This window comes from Melanotaenia boesemani, chromosome 14 (genome assembly GCF_017639745.1).
Source record: "Melanotaenia boesemani isolate fMelBoe1 chromosome 14, fMelBoe1.pri, whole genome shotgun sequence".
In the NCBI taxonomy this organism is placed as follows: Eukaryota; Metazoa; Chordata; class Actinopteri; order Atheriniformes; family Melanotaeniidae; genus Melanotaenia; species Melanotaenia boesemani.
The window spans coordinates 22,997,553-23,018,772 of NC_055695.1; the positions used below are offsets into that span (position 1 = coordinate 22,997,553).

General features: G+C 37.7%; 2 protein-coding genes across 3 annotated transcripts in view; both read left to right on the forward strand.

Annotated features, from left to right (window-relative positions):
- The first annotated feature begins 162 nt into the window (after nucleotides 1-162).
- fkbp8 (FKBP prolyl isomerase 8) lies at nucleotides 163-11,327 on the forward strand. 2 transcript variants are annotated; one of them, XM_042006716.1, is made up of 9 exons: nucleotides 163-294; nucleotides 836-1,104; nucleotides 1,427-1,596; nucleotides 1,912-2,000; nucleotides 7,125-7,345; nucleotides 7,521-7,693; nucleotides 7,776-7,853; nucleotides 9,787-9,924; nucleotides 10,077-11,327. In XM_042006716.1, exons 2-9 carry the CDS (start codon nucleotides 846-848, stop codon nucleotides 10,161-10,163), a joined length of 1,215 nt encoding a protein of 404 aa, XP_041862650.1. In that variant the 5' UTR covers nucleotides 163-294; nucleotides 836-845; the 3' UTR covers nucleotides 10,164-11,327. The 2 variants fall into 2 exon arrangements, with proteins under 2 accessions (XP_041862650.1, XP_041862651.1); XM_042006717.1 differs by lacking the exon at nucleotides 163-294 and adding an exon at nucleotides 483-609.
- A 693-nt stretch (nucleotides 11,328-12,020) lies between these two features.
- The window catches only part of ell (elongation factor RNA polymerase II), a 38,169-nt gene continuing 28,969 nt past the window's right edge, over nucleotides 12,021-21,220 (forward strand). The window contains exon 1 of the mRNA XM_042005887.1: nucleotides 12,021-12,205. Within this exon, the coding sequence (XP_041861821.1) occupies nucleotides 12,071-12,205 (135 nt within the window). The 5' untranslated portion in view covers nucleotides 12,021-12,070. The remainder of the gene's footprint in view (nucleotides 12,206-21,220) is intronic.

The following is a 21,220-nucleotide window of genomic DNA, read 5'->3' on the forward strand; positions in this document are numbered from 1 at the left end:
GTACTTTGTGCACTTGACTGTTTTTCATTTGGAGAAATAAGTTATACTATGAAACCCTACCGCGCTCCTCTAGTTGCCCGTGGGGTAGAACATTATGCGTGAAAATGACGTGCGCAAGGTTAACAGGAAGCTGCTTGTTGAGTTAGTCCTCGGCAACGAAGTCTGTTTCGTGTTGGGCGTGAAGCAATCCTTACACGTTTATCTGATGCTCTGCTATCCAACAGGAACCTGACTTCTCCTTTGTAATCTGAAGGCAGGGGATTCTCTTCAGGACCAAAACAAGGCTATTTGGAGGTATTAATAACTTTAATTTGGTTTAAGCATTTTATGTACGTGTGATTTACACGTACTCACAGTATTATAAATCGATAAAAGTAGTGCTCCATCGCAAGACAAGTTGGAAACATTCACTTAATGTTCATTAGCAGTGACTAGCTTCCTAGCTACGTGCCTAGCTAGATTACAGCTAATGCTACTGTACTGTGCTAGTGTATTAGCAGTAGCCTGCTAGCCGCTTTGAGATAACTTGTTAGAAACTTCTAGAAACGTGTGGCTAGCTTTACTGTTGGAGCACAAAAACTAAAAGGTGAAGTTACGATTAAAACAAAGGTAAACAAGTTACTACATGTTATAATAAAATGTTTGATTTAATAATCTTTAGTTTATAAACGGTCCAGTTATGTAGTTGAGGCTGATAGTACATGACTGATTTCACGGGATGAAAGTTTATAGAATGATTTAGGCTTTAAATTTATTGGGTTTTAATACGCAGTTTGAAATGTCAGTAAGGATGCATAGTTTCAAATGGTTGTTGTTGTTTTATCTTTAAAACCAGTGATGTGCTAATGGCTGAAAACAAGGAAACTATGGAGGCTTCAGATGACCATGATAATGCTCCATCTGCTAAGAAAAATGGACAAACCTCGCTGCTGGACAGCGGGGAAGACTTCGAGGTTTTAAATGAAGAAGACATTGACGATGAACCTCCTCCTCTGGAAGATACTGGTGGTGGAAAGGGAAAAAGCACAGACGATAAAGAAAAGAAAACTGCTGATGAAGATCCAGACCCACCTGGTCAAGTTGATGAATGGCTAGATGTATTAGGTTTGTAAGAAATCTACCAAAACATGTCAGATTGTTGTAAAATGCATGTCATTATTCCCCACATACCCATAATTTACCACACATACACACTATACGATTTTGATTTGATAGTCAAAGCTAATGGGATACCCCACAGTCACAGCTATTGGAAAAATAAATTGACTAATCTTTCCAGTCTGTTTAAAGACAGCAGCCAAATCTTCATTGTGCATTTTACACAGATGCACAGATTTCAGAGTGTAGGGATTTCATGCATTTCCTTTACAAGCACTGAAAAGTGGTCAGGTGTATGGACTGATTGAATGTGGCTGTCTATCTGTAGGTAATGACCAGCTGAAGAAAAAAATCTTGGAGGCAGGAAAAGGACGAGACAGCCGGCCTCTGAAAGGACAGAATGTGAAGATTCATCTGAAAACAAACCTGATGGATGGGACACTTGTAGAGGAGCAGTCTGATCTGTCCTTTACTTTAGGAGATGGTGACGTTATCCAGGTACAAAGCTATATGTCCAGCTATGCATATTTTACTGTCCACTAATGAGAGCACTTCATATCACATTGTAGTATCAACTTTTATTGCATGGGGCAGTGGTAGCCTAGGTTACAGAGTTGGGATTGGGCCTGGAGGACTTTGGTTCAATCTGGGCTGGCAACAGTTGCCTTAACCCTCAACTGCTCCCCAGGTGCTGGAGTCTGGCCTGGCAGCCCACTGCTCCTAGTGTAACTAGAATGAGTTGAAGTGCAGAGTTGGAATCTCCCAGCTGGAATTAATAAAGTATAATAATAATAACCACGTTTCTTCTTTCAGGCACTGGATCTGACAGTGCAACTCATGGAAATGGGAGAAAAGGCTCTGATCCAGACTGACGCAAAATATGCATATGGAACCCGGGGAAGGTAGGAAAATGTTTTAAGCCTTGTTTCCACCAGTGGGTGTGGGTCAGGATGGTTAGGATGCGGATTTGTATAGTTTGTAAACTGTAATCTTGTTCCCACAGCTAACTGTAACCTTACCTGAGAGATTTAATCAACAAAAAGAAAATATGTTGCTCTAAACAAGGAATCATTCCTGCTTTGTTTTTATGCCAGGTCGAATTGAAAGTGACGTTTTTTTTTTGTTTGTTTTTTTGCACCAAACAATAAAAGGATTGCAGTGTGTCAAGCTCCACCCTTTTGGATCAGATCAGTTAGATTAGGCAAGGCAAGTTTGTTTGTATAGCACATTTCATGTTCAAGACAGTTCAAACTGCTTTACAAAAAACATAAGCATTACAGCAGGGTGCAGGAAGCAATAACAAGTGCTTTAAAAACAAGCTTTAAAAGAAATTAAATAAAAACAGACAAAATAGATAAAATACAAGAAATCAAGTTCCAGTTTGAGGGAATTAACGGATTAGTACCCCAATAGAAGGATTCCAAAAAATTAGGATGGGTCTGGTCAGATTTTAGGGTACCCTTCCCAGTTTTCGCATGTGGAAACACAAAAAATATGTCCCACCCTGCCCTGCACCTGTTGGTGGAAACAAGGCTTTAAATTCCACTGGGTCTATTCTAGTGCGTGTTTGTAATCAGTGCCCTTCCTTGAGTTAGTTATTTGCATTTCAAGAATCTTAAACTCTCTGCCTGGAAAACTGGTTTTAGAGCTGGACCAAGTTCTTGCTTGTTTATATACATATACATGTATATATATGTGTGTGTGTGTATATATATATATATATATATATATATATATATATATATATATATATATATATATATATATATATATATATAATATATTAGGGCTGGGCAATATATCGAGATTTTCAAATATATCAAGACTTTATCAGATGCAGTATAGAAGGAAGCAATATCGTTTATATCAAGATAGCTTGTTTTGAGTTAAAAGCGTCTTTTGCACTGTATTTTTGTTATGGTCATTGAAAAGTATTTTTAATTCATTTTGTTTTAGGAGCATAAATTTAATATAAAGGTACTGTAATTTCAGTCAGCTGTTTTAATGCACATGTGCTGCTGATCCTTAATAAAAGTATATTTGGCACTAAAGGCTGTAAATTAGAACTGTCTTTTTGGTTACTTGACAAAAAATTTTTTTCGAGATATATATCATATATCGTGATTAAGGTAAAAAATATCAAGATATAAGATTGTGTGTGTGTGTGCAGTAATTAGTCATTAATTCTTTACCAACATATTTAAATGCAGTTTGAGATTATAGAAGTTCTTAAGAAATGCCTGTTTTATGTAGCAAAGTTTGTAAATGGCAGTATTTATACTACATATGCTCAAAAGAGAGAAGTAAATAGTCATTTTATTTTCAACCACAGCACATTATATGTAGAAAGTCTTAAAAATCATAGTTGCTTTCACGTTTCTTTTGTGCTTTATTATACATATGTTGACGCAAAGCCTGTTTTAGTTATCCATTAGTTTGCATTTATTTGATATTATTTTAAATTATTTTCATTATTAGCTGAGGTTTGCTGGCGACACAGATGTAAAATCTGCTTGTTATAGTACAGCCAGATGGATCAGGATCAGATATCTAGCGAGTGTCAAGTCTTCTCTAAATCATTGGTGCTGTGCAGATGGTGGATAGGCAGGTTTATCTTTTAGTTGCCATGAATGCAGTGAAGGGAAACAGGTTCTGAAATACAAATCAGGGTAGAACCCTTCTCTAACAAGGTGGTTGACAGGTAAAATGAAGGATTTATATGCAGGGGCGGGTCTAGAAAGGTTTTAATGAGGGGGCCATGCACTGACTAGGGAAAGGTAGGCACAAATGAGAATTTAAAAAAAAAAACTTTTTAAGGCCTAGATTTTAGTTAAAAAAAAAAAAAAAAGCTGATTATTACAACTTAAGCGCTCATCAGATGTTAAATTTGGAAAAACAAACAGCTGATGATATTTTTCAGTGTTGATGTAGAACATCATGTAGAAGTGCATTACTGCTGCTACAGTCATGGTGTACATGTATAATTCTGTAAATGAGTGATGGTTAAACTTAACTGTCAGACACGTTATAATTCCAGAATTTGTCAGACTTGGTAGAAATCAAATTGGATGTATTGATCAGCGATGGATGTTGTTCCATCAGACGTCAGCTTGTATCCGTTGCTGGCTTGACTGTGCTGAGGCATCCCAGTACAGAACAGCTACTGCTAACTGAATATTTAACCCAATTACTTCCATCTATATTTGTGAGTCTAGATTTAGACTGTACTGTTAATGTGTTAAATCATGCAGCCACACCTTACCTGATGATGCTACCAAGAACAGCTTTATAGAAAATGAGCATGATCTCAGGTAAGACCCCAAACAGCCTGAGTCTGTGTAAGAAATTAAGCCTTTTCTTCAGTATGCAGCACAGATAATTAACATGGGCCCTCCAGCACATAGTATAGTAGTATATTCACTTTGTCAGTGACTATTTATGAACTTTATTTTTGGATATTAAAAGCATTACATGTGTGAGGGCCACATTGTAGTCACATGGAGTTTTACTAGTACCATCATTTTTATATTTTGCTGTACCATAACCACAAATCGGGCTCTGCCTAAGGACATTTTTGCCTGTAACCAATTTAGAAAATGAAATAGAAAAGTAGAAAAGTAAGAGCATTTCCACACACACTTTGAAAGGAACTCAAAGGATTGCAGCTGAACAGCTGTGTAGCTGTAAGAAAACCACTAATCAGTGAGGCTATGCAGAGAAAAAGGCTTCAGTTTGGTAGGGAGCATAAAGATGTAAATCTGGACTATTCAGACCATATAACCTTCCATTGCTCCAGAGTCCAATCTTTATGCTCCCTACCAAACTGAAGCCTTTTTCTCTGGTCTTTGCCTCTCTTCTTACCCTGATGGCCCCATCAGATGAAGTGATGGGGCCATCATGCCTACTGCCTACTGTACGAGCTCGAAGCTTTGCAAGTGCTATAATCTGGAGTTGCTGCAGTTGGTCAAGTCTAGGTTTAGTCTAGGTTCTTTCCTGATGGCACAGGCATGTTCCATTGTTCCAATGCCAGGATTCATTAAGCTCAAATTGTGAAAGAGTGGTTCAGGGAACATGAGACATCATTTTCACACATGGACTGGCCACCACAGAGTCCAGACCTGAATCCCATTGAGAATCTTAGGGATGTTCTGAAGAAGGCTATGTGCAGTGGTCAGACTCTTCCATTATTAATACAAGAGGTTAGTGAAAAAGTAATGCAACACTAGATGGAAATAAATCTTGTGATACTGCAAAAGTTTTTATTACAATGCCACAGCGAATGCTGCCGTAATCAAAACTAAAGGTGGTCCAATTAAATTTTAGAGTGTGTGACCTTTTTCTTTTTGGGTGGTGACTGTTTTTTTTTTTTTTTTTTTTTTTTGACAAACGCTGTTAATCAAAGAGAGGGCAAACATTTGACCTACAATGTGTTCGTCTCCCAAGATTTGAATATACTAGATGCAGGTTCAAACCAATGTTGAAACTAGAGCTTAACCAATTTATTGGCTGATTAGTTGGCACAGATAAGACGATCTACAAACTGCCACGCATGGACGCATTACGGTGTGTAAGTTCAAGGTTACATATTTGTGCCAGGCATTACCCGTTCTGTCTTTCAACATTAGGACGATCACCACATAGCTTTGCAACCAGAACTATTTGTCCCAGACAGCAAGCTTCTTATATACATGAAACAAAAGCACATTGCAATTTATCAAATCAATGCATATGTGCCTTGGTGTCTTTCTACAAAAGCTGTGTTTCCTCTATGTTTACATGCATGCTATTTACACTAACACAAAATGTGACCTAATAAATAAAACAAACTCTAAGCCCAGTAAACATGTTTGCATTTGGCTTCAATGATCTCTGCATCTTTCCTGCCATGGCTGCCAATAACTGTAACCATATCAAAGTTAACATTTTTTTATTTATTTTTGCTCCAGATTTACTAAGATGTGAAATGTGCATGTTGTCATAAAACCATAAATGGATTGTATAGGAGTATCATGTTCTGTAGGTGAGGTCCTACAACCGCACTGATCTACAAACGCAGGTGCAACCAGCTTGTTTCAGTAATACCTAAATGGTATAAATGAGTGAATCAGACCTGTTGATAATCATTAGTGGTTTTTTGGCCAACAAGATAAATTCAGTTCGTTTCTTGTAGCAGGCACATAAGCTTCAGTCAGATTACCTCGTGTTAAAAGGTTATTGGGTCTGCTTTAAATCAGCTCCCCCACAAGTGTCTACAATTTCACTCCTTAGTTTCACCACATTTAAATATGCTACTGTATGTTTTTTCTAATTTGTAAAAATTTGGTGTAAACATCACCCTAGTGCTTACCTACTACTACACCTGAATGGTAAATTTGTCCATTTTCTATACCCACTTCATCCAAACCAGGGTTGTACGGGGGCTGGGGCCTGTCCAAGATGCCATAGAATGAAAGGCAGGGCACACCATGGACAGGTCACCAGTTCATTTCAGGGCCATTATGACAGATAGAAAGAAGAAAACAAACTATCCACGCTCGCACTCAGTCCTTGGATCAATTTAGAAACCATTAGACTAACATCCATGTTTTTGGATTGTGCAAGAAACCCAAGCATGCAAAATAAATAAATAAAAATGTGCCCACAGAAGAGCACCAGTCTGTCTCCAGACCATGAATCTTTTTTGCTGTGAGGTGAGCATGATAATCTTAATACTACTGTGCATTCCCTGGATAGTTAATATCTAATCCCAAAACACATTTTGTGTAAGGTTTAAAGCATTAGCAGATCTTAGCTTAGGCTTATGCTCTGTGAAACGATATAATCTGATTTTTCCCACTCAAATCTAAAGTTATATTATGATTAAAAATTTACTATTTTTTTAACTTCTTATTGGAAGAGTCATTTATAGTGATGTAATAATGTGGTTTTTTGATTGCATAATAGCAAACCAATTCTTAAAAGGTTCCAGGAACAATTGTCTCTGAATACTTAAGTCCCTAAACATGCATGTTTTCTTTCCTTGACAGTCTTGTTCCTGAGATACCCCCAAATGCTGAGCTGTCTTTAGAAGTGGAACTGCTGGAAGCTACTGATGCTCCAGACCTAGAACTACTACCCCCCGCAGAAAAGATTGCTCTGGCCATCTATAAGAGAGAGAGGGGCAATGTCCACTACCAGCGCGGGGACTATGCTTTTGCTGTTAACTCGTATAGCGTTGCCCTTCAGATAACAGACTCTAGCTCTAAAGGTGAGATGCACAGCAATTCAGAATACAGTAAGGCCCTTTACTAGAAAGCATGTTTAGAATGTAAAACAATGAAAGAATAAATCTTGCTCATATTATGGAGTCATTGTTAAACACTTTTCTTAAGAGTATGAGGTTATGTGACTATAATATTGTTTGTTATTGTTTCCTGGGACAGTTGATATTAGCCCTGAGGAGGAGAATGAGCTGTTGGATGTGAAAGTGAAGTGTCTGAACAACATGGCTGCTTCTCAGCTGAAACTGGACCACTACGATGCAGCTTTTAAGTCTTGTGTCTCAGCACTTGCACACCAGCCGGACAACATAAAAGCACTTTTCCGCATGGGCAAGGTACGCACTTCTCTTTTTTCTTTCAGTTCCTTTCTGTTGGTCTGTGCCAGATTCCCATAATTGTTGTGTGTTCTCCCTTTAGGTGCTAGCTTTGCAAGGTGAATACACAGCTGCCATTCAAACCTTGAGGAAAGCACTGAAGCTGGAACCAAGCAACAAGGTACTTTTGCCAAATTTTATTTATTTGCAAAATATAGCTTTCAGTCTGCATAAATGGCAGGGTGCCCTAATGACCAATAGATGGAGCCAAAGGGTAAAATATCTCTGTTTCCAGCACAAGGTCAGGTGGACTGCTGAGTCATCATTTCAGAGGATCTGTTTTCATGTTGTTGCTGTAAATAGGTTCTCTCTGCACCCCAGCCATATCTAATGCCTTAACACTGTTTCCGTTCTCCCGCTTATACAGGGTATATGCAGTTCTTTGGCTATACAAGGCTATTTGACAGAGCAAATTCAAGTGTGTGGGCTTCTTGGATCAGCTGCAGCAGCTTGGTACTCATGCCCAGAATTCCTCACTTCAGTCCTACACCAATCTGTCAAACAGCACATGGCCTGTACACCACTTTTCAGCCAACACATTCAGTGCAAAAGCAATGTACTATTTCATTTGGCAAAGTACATCTTGGATTAATTGCTTAACTTATGGGCTTTTGTGTAGCTGAAATCCAAAAGAATAAATAAAAAAAACCTCTTGTTTGGTAGAGTTGCACCTTTCTAATAAGTGACACCCTTGTAAATGTTTAGAATGGTGTGAGTTATGGTGCTTTTTTAATGCTAAAATGTATATTTAAGTTTACAATCAATGAATTGGTCTTCAGTGGGCACATTGAGTGACAGGATGACACGCTATCACTCTTCTCCAAGCACTGATAGACATACTGTCTGCATTTTTCACACTGACGTTAGCTAGTCACACCCTCTATCTTAAACTCAAATGGAGAAGAGTAGATTTATTTGACGGGATTGTTTACTTTTTTAAATGACATGCAGACGTGACATTTCGAGTTTAGATTGTTCTTGATTGTCTCAGCACAGTCTTTTGACAAACAGATGCTGTTGGGACATTGTGTAATAATGTTTATTCTCTGTAACTGGGACAAGTCAGCGTTGTTCTTTTTTGTGGTTTGTAGATATTTCAGTAGCAGTGGAATCTTTCATAGTGTGCACTGCATTAATTTTGTTCTGTAAATTTATCATTTTACTCCTAGCAGTTGGTTTTGTCCTATATAGACTGAACAGGTAGATGCACATACTCTTCACTCCTTGCACTCAGAATATTGAATTGTTATTAAGTCAACATATCTGTGAACTCTGTAGTTTTTTTTTTGTTTGTTTGTTTGTTTTTGTTGTTTTGTTTTTTTTTGCTGTTTTTGTGAAGTCCTGTTACAGGGGATAAATTTGTCTCTTTTTGTCTCTGCAAGCACAGCTTTTCTTCGTCACTCACTAGCTTTCTTTGTTTGTTGTATTGACAATGACAGGACAGAGAAATGATCACTTATAGTGTAAAATTCATACTAACAAATATAAAGTGAAGGGGAAAGAAAAACATTCTGGCAAACGAACAAATGGGGAAAGAAGGGGGGGGGGGTATATACATATAAAAAACTCAGTTCTGCTAATTCATTGTGTGTGTGTCACTGACAAGCTTTCTAAGCAGCGCAGTGACTCACATCTGAGCCTAAACAATAACCCATATCCTGGAATAATTTTGATAATATGTGGCCTAACCACAGGCTAATTTTGGGATGCATGCATGAAATTTCTTGGAAGATGACAGTGAGTAGCGTAAACATTTTTCCTTTTCTTCCCTTTTAGCTTCGCTTCTACAAGTAATCAAAGAAAAGGATACATTATTTAAGCTCCTTTTGTTAATATTTTTTTCCAAGTGCTTTCTAGACCACTTAGTGACCACTTGTGTCTGCTGATGTCAGGGTACTGTCATCCTTATTGTTACCAGGGAAATCATTCTTGGCAGCACTGAATTTCCTGCTAGGACTGGGTGGCAGCTTCAGTAGAAACAGGGGAGTGTGTGGGGGGGGGGTTGAATTTTGAATTTGAGTCTGGAACATTTATTTGTCTTGTCTCCTGTACAGACAATCCATGCAGAGCTCTCCAAGCTTGTGAAGAAGCATTCAGAGCAAAGGGGAGCAGAACAGGCCATGTATAAGAAGATGCTTGGTAATCCCTCTAATAGCAGCAACACACAGAAACCCCAGGCCAAGTCTTCATGGGTGAGAAAGGATGTGTTAAACCTGTAGGGTCACAATATTTTCAGTCATCAAGATGCTTACGTGCTTTCACATGTGAGATGATTAACGGAAAGTGAGATGAATATCTTTAATATTAACCAACTCAACATGCGCATCATACTTTCTTTCTGCAGGGTTTCAGCTGGAAGTGGCTTTTTGGCGCAACTGCAGTAGCCATTGGTGGTGTAGCTTTGTCCGTTGTCATAGCTGCCAGAAATTGAAGTGTACCTGTAATGAAGACTTAATGAGTCAACAGCAGTGGAGGAGCCTAATCGCTGAAGCACATATGACAGTGCCCTCTGACCCTTTAGCAGAAGCGGGTGAAAATATCAGTTTGTCGCTTTCTGTTTCTCTACTATGTTTGAGAACTATATGTGACAAATAATAAATCATAAATAATTGCATATGAAATTGCGTTTTTCCAGCCTTGCTAATGTGTAGGTTTATGCGTAGCCGTCACATTGCCAGACACTGTTTTCTTTTGCTGCCATTGCTTGTGTTTTCATTGGTGGGAACTGATTATTTGTATTGAAAAATCATTTAGAGCAGATTCAGACAAGCTATTTAATTTTTTTTTTCATACATAAAACAATGGCTATTGTGGTATGGTACTCTATGCTGTAGTTTCAAAGTATTAGATTGTGCTTGTAAAATGTTATCAAAGACTTGATTTTATTTATGTTACAATGATTCCTATCAAACAACTCCTGATTGTCTGAGGTCCACAAGATGGCAAGTACCTCGCCACTTCCACAGTTATATATCCAGGCAGATCTCTGATGTACATCTTGAAGATTGAGGTGGTTTCACACTGAAAAATGCTTTTACAATTATGCCTACCTCATTAACAAGATGGAGGAAAAATATATATGTAACAAAATAAACTGCAGCCACAATAATCATGCAAATCTGTGTACTCCAATAAATACATATGCATGACTGTTGTACAGGGTTGTATTAATATCTGAAGGGTTCCTTCATACTTGATCACTAATGTATACACAATTTAAGTTATGGTGTACAGAGATTCTCAGTAGTGAAGTGGAAGGAGAATTTGTTTGATTTTTAGTGTGATACCTCAATTTGTGATGATTTAAGACCAAATATGTTGAATGATGGTTCCTCCAACAGTCTGCATGGGAGGTTGTCACCATATTATGTTCTTAAGTTTTTTCTTCTTTCTTTTTTTTCTACATTATTTGCTTGTTTAAACACACTTTGTGACTACTAAATGTGTGGCTTCCTCAGAATAGGTGATTGCCCGCTAGAGCCAAAAGTTGCATCATCTCTAAATATTTGTTCTCACACTAATTGATCAGAAAAGTTCCCAGCATTCCCTGCGTTTGTTAATTTTGTATTAATCACAATAAAAATGTCTTATCAAACTGATGTTTCCTTTCAAATTCTGTCATGAACAGACCTAATGTGTTCCTCACAATCTGCTGCATGACTGCTTTTAAATCAGAGGGTAGAAATACAGCTGATCAGTGAGGTCTGCATTTGACGTGTCATCCATTTATATCATTTTAAGCCATGTTTGGGGGTTTTTCAGCAGTCCTTATGCAGAACAATGCAGCCGAGTGTCCTTAGCTGTTTAGTAATTTCCCTACTTTTTTTGTTTACAGCTGGACATTCCGAAGTTTTTTGGATATCCGCTAGCAGTGCGTGCACCCCCACCCCCCAGACGCTGACGTTTCTCTGACGTATTTAAATAACCTATCTATTCCCTCTTCCTACGCATTAGTTATAGACAGTGTGTTTTTGCACGGAGCGAGGATTTCTTAAATAAATGTAGAAAATGAATGTAAACAAATGTAGTAAATAGGCCTACTATAATAGATTTAGATAAAAATATAATTGGACCAGACACGTTTTCCGACTCACCTGTTGTGGGGGGAAAAAATCCAAGTACTAATACAACTAGAATAAATATTTCTGTAATTTTGCGTGATAACACGCATGGGCTGTTGCAAGTTAATTTCTCCTGTTAAACATAACCGTATTGGGCTTTATAATTGCTCATTGATTTCATCATCAGTGACCAGCCACTGAATATTCATTGAAAAGCAACGGGAGTTATCGGTTTACGACAGAGTGCGTCCGTGCGCGTGGTGGGAACGGTGGCAAGATGGCGGCGCTGAAGGAGGAGCAGTGCTACGGACTGTCCTGTGGAAGAGTGAGCAACGGTAGCAATATCACCGTCTTTCACGTCAAACTCACTGACAGCGCATTGAAGGCGTTTGAAGGGTATCAGAGCAGTAAGGTAAATGGTCCTTTACGATACTATGACATTTAGGTTCGGGTCTGAAGTCAGTCCTGGCGGCTGTGACAGGCACAGTGAGGTCAGTCACCACTGTCTGCTGCTGCCTTCAAGCTGCGATACACAGCAGGCTGGGCAGAAGGGCTATAACTAAACAGTTTAATGGCCAAGCTGACAGATGTGTTTTGTAGCTTTTTATTTTATAGTAAACTTTAATTTCACTCGACACCTACTGTAAGGGTTTATGTTTGGATGTTTAAAAATCAAAACAAAATGAGCTCAGTGCGACAGGATACCGAGCCCTAGTAGTTATTTCGTTGCCCATTTGTTTCACTAAACGCAACAGTTTTAACTTGATTCTTCTTACCAAAACGGCTTAGTGTCTTGTGGGAAATTAACTGAAAACGTTGTGCGATTTATGTCACGTGTGTGCGGATGTTTGCAGAAACTTTAAGCTGTCAAAATGTGTCACATCTTGCTAGCTAAACTAGCCTGCCACTGTCCAGCGTCAACTGGATTTTAATATTGTGTTCTCTCAGACTTTTTAAAGTGAAGTCAACGAATGACGCGGCTTGGTCGAGAGTTTCATGGCGACGTTGTGAAATAATTTGGAAAAATACCCAGCACTAATGCGAGTGATGGCTTTTTCATTTCCCAACCCCCTCATTGCTAGTAAACTGCTAGTACTCCTCACAGTTTAGAACTGCGTCAAAGTTATTGATAAGCAGATTTAACGCATCTTTTTTAAGTCAGTACAGGTTTTTCAGAGTCTGCGCTCTTGAAATGGCTGTCCTTCAGCCTCTTGCTTGCTTGGCTTCTTGTGGCTTGGGCTTAAAGTCTTGGTGGCCATCTAACGTTTCAGCTTCTATAAATATTTGACAGGGAAAACCTGGCAGGCCACGAGGAAAGGGCCTTATCTCCAGATTCAGTGGCTGTGTACAGCAAGACTGCAGCTGACAAACCAGTAGTATAAAATTGTAACAGGTACTTTGGTGATTACCAGTCGTAGAAAAAGCAATGCTCTAATACATCAGTGCCACAGTAAAAAAAAAAAAAAAAAAAAGAGTTGTTATTTGATGGTGGTGGTGTTGGAAAAGAATATTACTTTTAAAGTCTGAACGGTTGGGGTTTAGTTTAACTGCATTAAAAAATGTTCATACGGTGGGCTGATATATATATATATATATATATATATATATATATATATATATACAGGTACTGTATTTATATCACTGCCAACATTTATAGTGATTATTTTTTCCAAAGGAAGCAGGACAGTAAACTTGCGAATGTCTTTGGAGTGATGCATCTTATGGAGATTGTGTTCACAGCTGTTTAGTCTTGATTTTTTTTTTCTAGCACAATTCTTTAAAGTACAATTAAATACACATTTCTACCCAAGATTAAAAATGTAGGAACTCAATGGATAGTTTAAAAACACAATGTCAGAATAGACAAAATTGGATTGCTTGGCTTTTTGTTTGTGTGTTTAGTTTTTAGGACATAAATGGCTGAAGAGGCAAAGTCAGTTTTATGTTTAAGATGGACTTTTCTTAGTGCTACTTAAATAGAGCATCTGTGGAAATTGAGAAGATTTTTACTGAAAATGTCATTATCGATTCTGCCTATCAGTTAAATACTAAACCGTTTCCTTATTTATTAATCTTGTACTTTATTAATAAATTTGTTGTCTAGTGGTTCAACATCAATGCTAGTATTTTTAGTATTTAAAAAAAAAAAACTGGACACATTGTTCAGAAATGGTTCCTCTCATGCGTACAAAGTGGAATGCATGGCATTCCTGGTATTTTCAGCAAGGTAAAGTGTTGAGTGTGTCTTACTGTTTCCTTGTCAGAAATCCATTTACAGAAATCACGCCTGTCATCTTTCTTCATAAAACGAAACTTCCCTTTGCACTGTTTGCTCTCTGAACTTTTTTTTTTTTTTGCAAGCCCTCTGCAGTGTAGACACATGGGCTTGGCGTCATTGTTTTGCACAGATGCCACAAGAATATTCCAGTCTAATTGAAAGGACCTGATAAACTGGGAGAAATACAGTTCAGATGGACCAGACAATTGGTAACCAGTTCTTGATTATAGTAGCTAATAGATAAGCAGGCTTGCTGCTGCAGGTGCAAGTTGACTGTTTCATTGTAAATTTCACTTATTGGTGCAAAAGACGCTTACAATTTGGTCATCAAATATGTGGTTGAAGGAGAAATAAGTGATTTGTTTGTGATGAGAACCAGACGCAGTGGAGTGTCAAAAGCATCTGGAACATCATGTCAGTTGTGCTACAACTTGGCTGGCTGAAATGTTGGGATGTTCTGGAGATCTCATTGAGTGTATACTTTGGAGTGACTATTGTTTATAAATGACAGTACAGAGTACTTCCTGTTTTCCAGAGATGCACAAGCACCTCTTATGTGAATTAGCACTGTAATTGGGACCCTTAGTAGCGTCCCACGATGATACATGAGCATACAACAAATCCCTCACTTTATAGTAATGATGCATAGGTGCGAATGTGTGCTACTGGGCTAAATAAGGGGTGTTGAATTTAATCATTTCTACAATGCATCAAGATGTGGACAATACGACAGTGATGCAGCAACAAAACAAAATCAAGTATAAAAATGTATGTGTTATATTACATGTGTTACACCAATATTGTGACCCATCAGAATCTGTGACTACAGGCTGCGATATTGTACATTTCTCTGCATGTATGTCTTAGGAAACGAGCAGTCTTGAACACTATTGTATTGAAGACTGAGTTCATTATAATGCAGCTACAGTAAAGTAACACATTCTAATGACTATAAGAAATGTTGATCTATGTCACCCCCTGTATAGTCTGGACTCTTAACATATTACCCTCACATAGCCAGGATCACAAAAGTCTTCATTTCTGATAGTTATGACGTGCCTGCTAAGAAATGTACACTATTGCCCCCTTGTGGTCATATATTCTGGTGGGTCACAGATTTTGGTATAACACTGCCGCTTGGGTGTGTGTCTACCAAAAAAGATCCAAAGCTGAAGCCGTTTTCAAACCTTTACTTAGGAAAACTAAAACTAAGCAAACATACAGGAAATACATCAGTATCTCACTGGAAATACATTAATTGTCTCAGTGAAATCATGTAACGTTGCACATCAAAATGTCTAAAAACTGATAAGATGGCTTAAGGCTCATATCTATGGAAAATACCATTGGCAAACTAGTGGTTAGCCTGCACAAACGGGATTAAATGGGATTAAAACAACTAGATAACATGACGGATGGTAATGTCAAGGAATTTTGTTCCATATTGGACATGTTTGGTTTGTGGCAACATGTTAAACAACCGACCCACATTCGAGGTCACATTCTGGACCTGGTTATTTCAAAGGGTGTTGATATTTCTTCTGTTGCGGTCACTGACTTGGCCTTGTCTGACCATTTTTGTATTTTGTTTGATTTACTGATCACTCAGAATGTTCAACCAACCTGCTTCTCCGTTAGGAAGAGGTACATTAATGAAAGAACAAGTGCTAAGTTTGTGGAGGCCATAGCTATGTTACCAACAACCAGTGCAGAGTCAGTTGATGGACTCCTGGATAATTTCAATCTGAAAATCTTGAATGTAATGGATGCTGTTGCACCAATAAGAATCAAGAGCACCTTGAGCAAACAGAAAACACCATGGAGAAACACCACTGTGGTTACCAGCCTAAAAAGAGAATGCAGAAAAACTGAGCGGAAATGGCGGAAAAATAAACTTTAAATTTACTATGAGCTGTACAAACAAAGCCTACGTAACTATAACAATGAGCTGTGCAAGGCCAGAGAGCTGCATTTATCTGAAATGATTAACAGGAATGTCAACAATTCTCGCACTCTGTTTGCTATGATTGAAAAACTTACAAATCCTCCCAAACAGATAAGCCCAGAGCTCCTTTCCACTGAGAAATGCAACCAATTTGCAAACTTTTTTAGCCAAAAAATTAAAACAATTAGGCAAAATATTAATTCCACACAGTCAAACAAGAAAATTAGTCTGTGTCTAAAACCCGGAAATAATTCTGATGTCATGTCACAATTTAAAATGGTGAATTTAAAAGTCCTACAAGAAACAGTTTGGCATTTGAAATCAACAACATGCACTCTGGACATGATACCATCCGACTTTTTAAAAACAGTTTTTACCTCAGTAGAAAGTGATCTCCTACTGATAGTTAACAGCTCGCTGGCATCAGGCATTTTTCCCAAGTCACTAAAGATAGCTGCTATTAAGCCACTCCTAAAGAAAAGGACTCTAGACGCCTCTATAATGAACAACTATAGACCTGTCTCTAACCTCTCTTTTATTTCCAAGATTATTGAAAAAGTTGTATTTCACCAGCTTCATGACTTTTTAAATGAAAGTGGAAATCTTGATAAATTTCAGTCCGGCTTCCGACCTCATCACAGCACTGAAACAGCTCTGGTCAAAGTGTTAAATGACATTAGGTTGAATACCGATTCTGGTCAAGTATCAGTCCTGGTTCTGTTGGATCTCAGTGCTGCGTTTGATACTGTAGATCACAGAATCCTGTTGCACAGGCTGGAAAACTGGGTTGGACTTTCTGGAGCGGTCCTTAACTGGTTCAGGTCCTATTTAGAAGGCCGGAGTTATTTTGTTACGATCGGCAGCTATGAATCCGAGCGAGTGGCCATGACTTGTGGAGTCCCCCAGGGGTCAGTCCTTGGACCTCTTCTGTTCAACTTGTATATGCTCCCTTTGGGTAAAATATTACAAAACTATAGCATTAGTTATCAAAGTTATGCAGATGATACACAACTTTATGTGTCTCTGTCACCAGATGACTGCAGTCCAATAGACTTAATGTGTCAGTGTCTGGAGCAAATAAACACCTGGATGAGGGAGAATTTCCTACAATTAAATGAAGACAAAACTGAGATTATTCTGTTTGGTAGCAAAGAGAAGAGGGTCAGCATTGGCAAACACCTGGAGACTCGGGCTCTTAAAATTACCAACCAAGTTCGTAACCTGGGAGTGTTGATAGACTCAGATCTGACTTTCATCAGCCATATCAAAGCTGTCACTAAGACAGCTTTTTACCAGCTCAGAAACATCAACAGAATTAAAAGTTTAGTCTCCCAGAAAGACCAAGAGAAACTCATCCATGCATTCATCTCCAGTAGACTGGATTACTGTAATGGTCTTTTAACAGGACTTCCTAAAAAGAGCATTAAACATCTGCAGCTCATCCAGAACGCTGCTGCTAGAGTTTTAACCAGGACTAAGAGATCTGAACACATCACACCAGTTTTAAAATCTTTACACTGGCTTCCAGTCAGTCACAGAATAGATTTTAAAACCCTTCTGATCATTTACAAATCCCAGAATGGTTTAGGCCCAGAATACATCTGTGATATGTTCAGAGAATATAAACCTAGCAGAGCTCTTAGATCCAAAGACTCTGGTCAACTAGTCCAGACCAGAGTCCAGACTAAACATGGAGAAGCAGCATTTAGCTGTTATGCTGCAAACAAATGGAACAAACTGCCAGTGGAGATTAAACTTTCCCCAAATGTAGACATTTTTAAATCCAGGTTAAAAACTTTTCTTTTCTCATGCGCCTATGCATGAAATCTGCACGGTAACTTTTTTTAACTTATCTTGCTTTTAATCATTTTAATGTAATTTATTATTTTATTGTGATTATGTGTTGATTATGTGTTGATGCCTTTTACTATTCTAATATCTGTAATGTCTTTGTTTTATGTAAAGCACTTTGAATTGTCCTGTACATGAAATGTGCTATACAAATAAACTGCCTTGCCCTTGCCTTGCCTATCCATCAACAAATGTTTAACTTAACAATATTCTCGTGTTCAATAACAAATATACTTACAGGCAAATGTTTTCTGGCCATAAAGGAGAACATGAAAAACATCTAAACTTTCATATTCTAAACTGAATACGGAAAGACTGAAGGGACAAAACACACTTCTTTACTGCAAGAAATCTCACCACTAGAGGGCTGCCTAACCAGAACATATTTTCCGGCAATGGAACAATAAGGTTAAATAAGTTGAAGTTGAAAATAACATAGTTGTTTTCATGTTTATGATGTTTGTCAATATCAAGATATTCAGATTGATTTCTGAAATAATTATAAATAAACAGGGAGTTCATAATTATCTGACTGCTGGTATTCATTGATGAAGACAGTAGCAGTGTGCAGTAACAGAGAAAACTGATACAACACATAGTGATGCATAATCAAATAGAATCGTTGACAACATAACCGTAATCAAATCATGAGACCATTGAAGATGCGCAGTTCTAGTGTAAATTACTGTCGTCTTATGTCAATTTAAAAAGATGATATCATGAGATGCAGGATACAAGTATCCAGATAATAGATAATCTAGAAAATTATAATAATAATAATAATGAACTGATTAATCTATCATCTAAACACTAAAGCTGTGTAACTATAGAACGCAACATCAATATAAAGAAAAAAATAAGCTCTTTTTTTTTTTTTACAAATGCCAACACGAGACACTTGATCCTTATATTGTTTTCAGTGTGACTTGTTTTTTTTAAGGGGATTTGCACGCCTTCAGCTTCCTCATAATTGTAACATTGGCTGGGACCCAGCTGCAGCAGTGAGCTGAAAGGGAAGAGAGGAGAACTTTTAATTGCATCATTGTAAAGTCACTAAATGTATCTGTATTGTGGAAGAAGAAAAATTCTTAAAGGCCTGCTGATCTTATACTAGTGCTAGCTAACCAAATGTAAAATGTCGGTTTGGTTGCAAAGCTAATTCAGTTTTTGTGCAAAAGTCAATGTGACTCATTAAGAGCAGAGTATTTCTCATTGTCTGTGTATATTGTGCAACAGTCATCAAGTAAGAGTAATTCACTGTATTGACTGCTTCCTGTATGAGACGTGACTGTCAGCTGGGTTTTTCTGTGGACAGAGTTATCCGGAACTTGTGCCGTGGGACTAGCTGCCAGAAAATCAGTTTGGTTTCTTTTATTGGTAGTGACATAAGCAAGGAAATGAGTAATGTTACGGATCATCATCATACACAAGGGTATGTGGGCAAAAGATAAAGAGCTTACTTCTGCCTTTGGATGACGAAACAGTACTGGAAAAACTATTTGAAAAGGTGTGATTCAGCAGTCTTTTTTTTTTTTTATTTTATTTTTTTAAACAAATTCTTTTAGTAAAATATAACTTCATGTGTGTTTATTTCTTTTTTTTTTTTTTTTTTTTTTTTTCCCCCTTAATTTGTTTCCAATTTCCTGTTTATGGTCACGTTCATGAGTGACCAGCCCCTGTAATCAAACTACATTTAAGAGCAAAATTTGTGAAATGAAGAGCTAAGGTAGAAGTCCATACATTAAACAGATATACTTCTATTTAGTGTCCCTCATTTAGGTACATATAAATAAACACACGCACAGACCTCCTTCCACTGTTTTGTCAGTAAACTTGCCTTTAGTCAACCAACAAACTTTATGCAATCTGAGTTTTAGAAAAGCTTTGACGCATGTTTTCAGTTATACGTGTGACCTCAAACATGCATGTAAAGCAGTGGTGGACTAACACTATGAACACTGTGCATTTAATTGTTTTAGTGATAGTTCTCTCTGAGTGTAGTTGTCCTGTTAAGAATCTAACTTTTAATTTTTCTTAAGATTTTTCTGGTAATAGTTGGTGTCAGTTGGTAATCAGCGTTAGTCTAAAAATAAATGTAACTGCAATATTTTGACTTCTGGTATTATGTTCAAAAGGACACAAAAATGACCATTTGTAATGTAGCTATCCAATTCATATTTTATTCAATAATACTAATTGTAATATTAGGGAAAATACAGGAAATGTCACAAGGTGAAAGTATATTTTTAAAAAAACTTAAATGAATGGGGAAATTCATGCTAAACAATTACCATGATTTTTTTAAGGAAGTGTGTTTACACATATGAACACAATTTTAAAAACACTTGAACTTTAGTTTTTTTACTGATACTTTCATTATACTAAACACTGGACTAGAATATTTTGCTGCCTCTGAGGAACCTTTCCCCAGTATATTCTTAAGGCTTTTTCATTTTTTAAACATCCTCAGCTGTTTCCCTTTAACGGGAAAGCATTCGTCTTGCAAAAGGTAAACCTCACAGCAGAACTGCTGTCCTTTCTTGATTTGTTGTTGAACCTGGAGGAAAAACCTGTGGAGATGCCCCGTTTGTGGATAGTGATCACTGCTTGAGAGAAAGGGAAGAAAGGTGAGCCCCGCGGAAAGGCCTTCAGCTATAAATAATGGTAGCACCTGCCAGCCAAATCACAACATGGTTAAACAACTTGGACTTCTTAGATTACTGTATACATGGATGAAATATTGACACACCCAATGTAAAATTTTGAAAGCATTTTAATTCATTCTATAAAGTTCAAATGGTTGGAAGAGTATTCAGATGAGGACTAAGCCTTATTTAAAGTTCTCATTATCATGATCTAAAGGCCTGGACATCTTTGCCTTGTCTCAAACTGTCTGAGAGGGAAGTATGAGTAGTAATGGATCCTGGGTGGAGATTTTGTCTCTTGACGTTGGTTGATCTGTGCCAGCACTTTGGTTATTTAAGGGATGCTTACGTCCCAGTTTCAGCGGCACAGGACACGGCAAAAGATGACCGTAACCACTAAGGCCAAATATGACTAAATGTCATGGTGTTCCTCTGACCTGTGGCAGGGTTACCACAGCTCACCATGTCAGACTAGTGACCTGCTATGTTGTTTCCAAAAGATCAGTCAGCACTTGGGTCATAGTTTGATTCACAAACATGCTTGGTGTTTTAAGGCAAGGCAAGTTTATTTGTATAGCACATTTAATTTACAAGACAATTCAAAGTGCTTTACATAAAACATTAAAAACACCACAGAAGGTGCAAAGAAAGCAGTTAATTTGTAAAAGACCACCACAAAAAACCCCAAACAAAAACAATTAAATCATA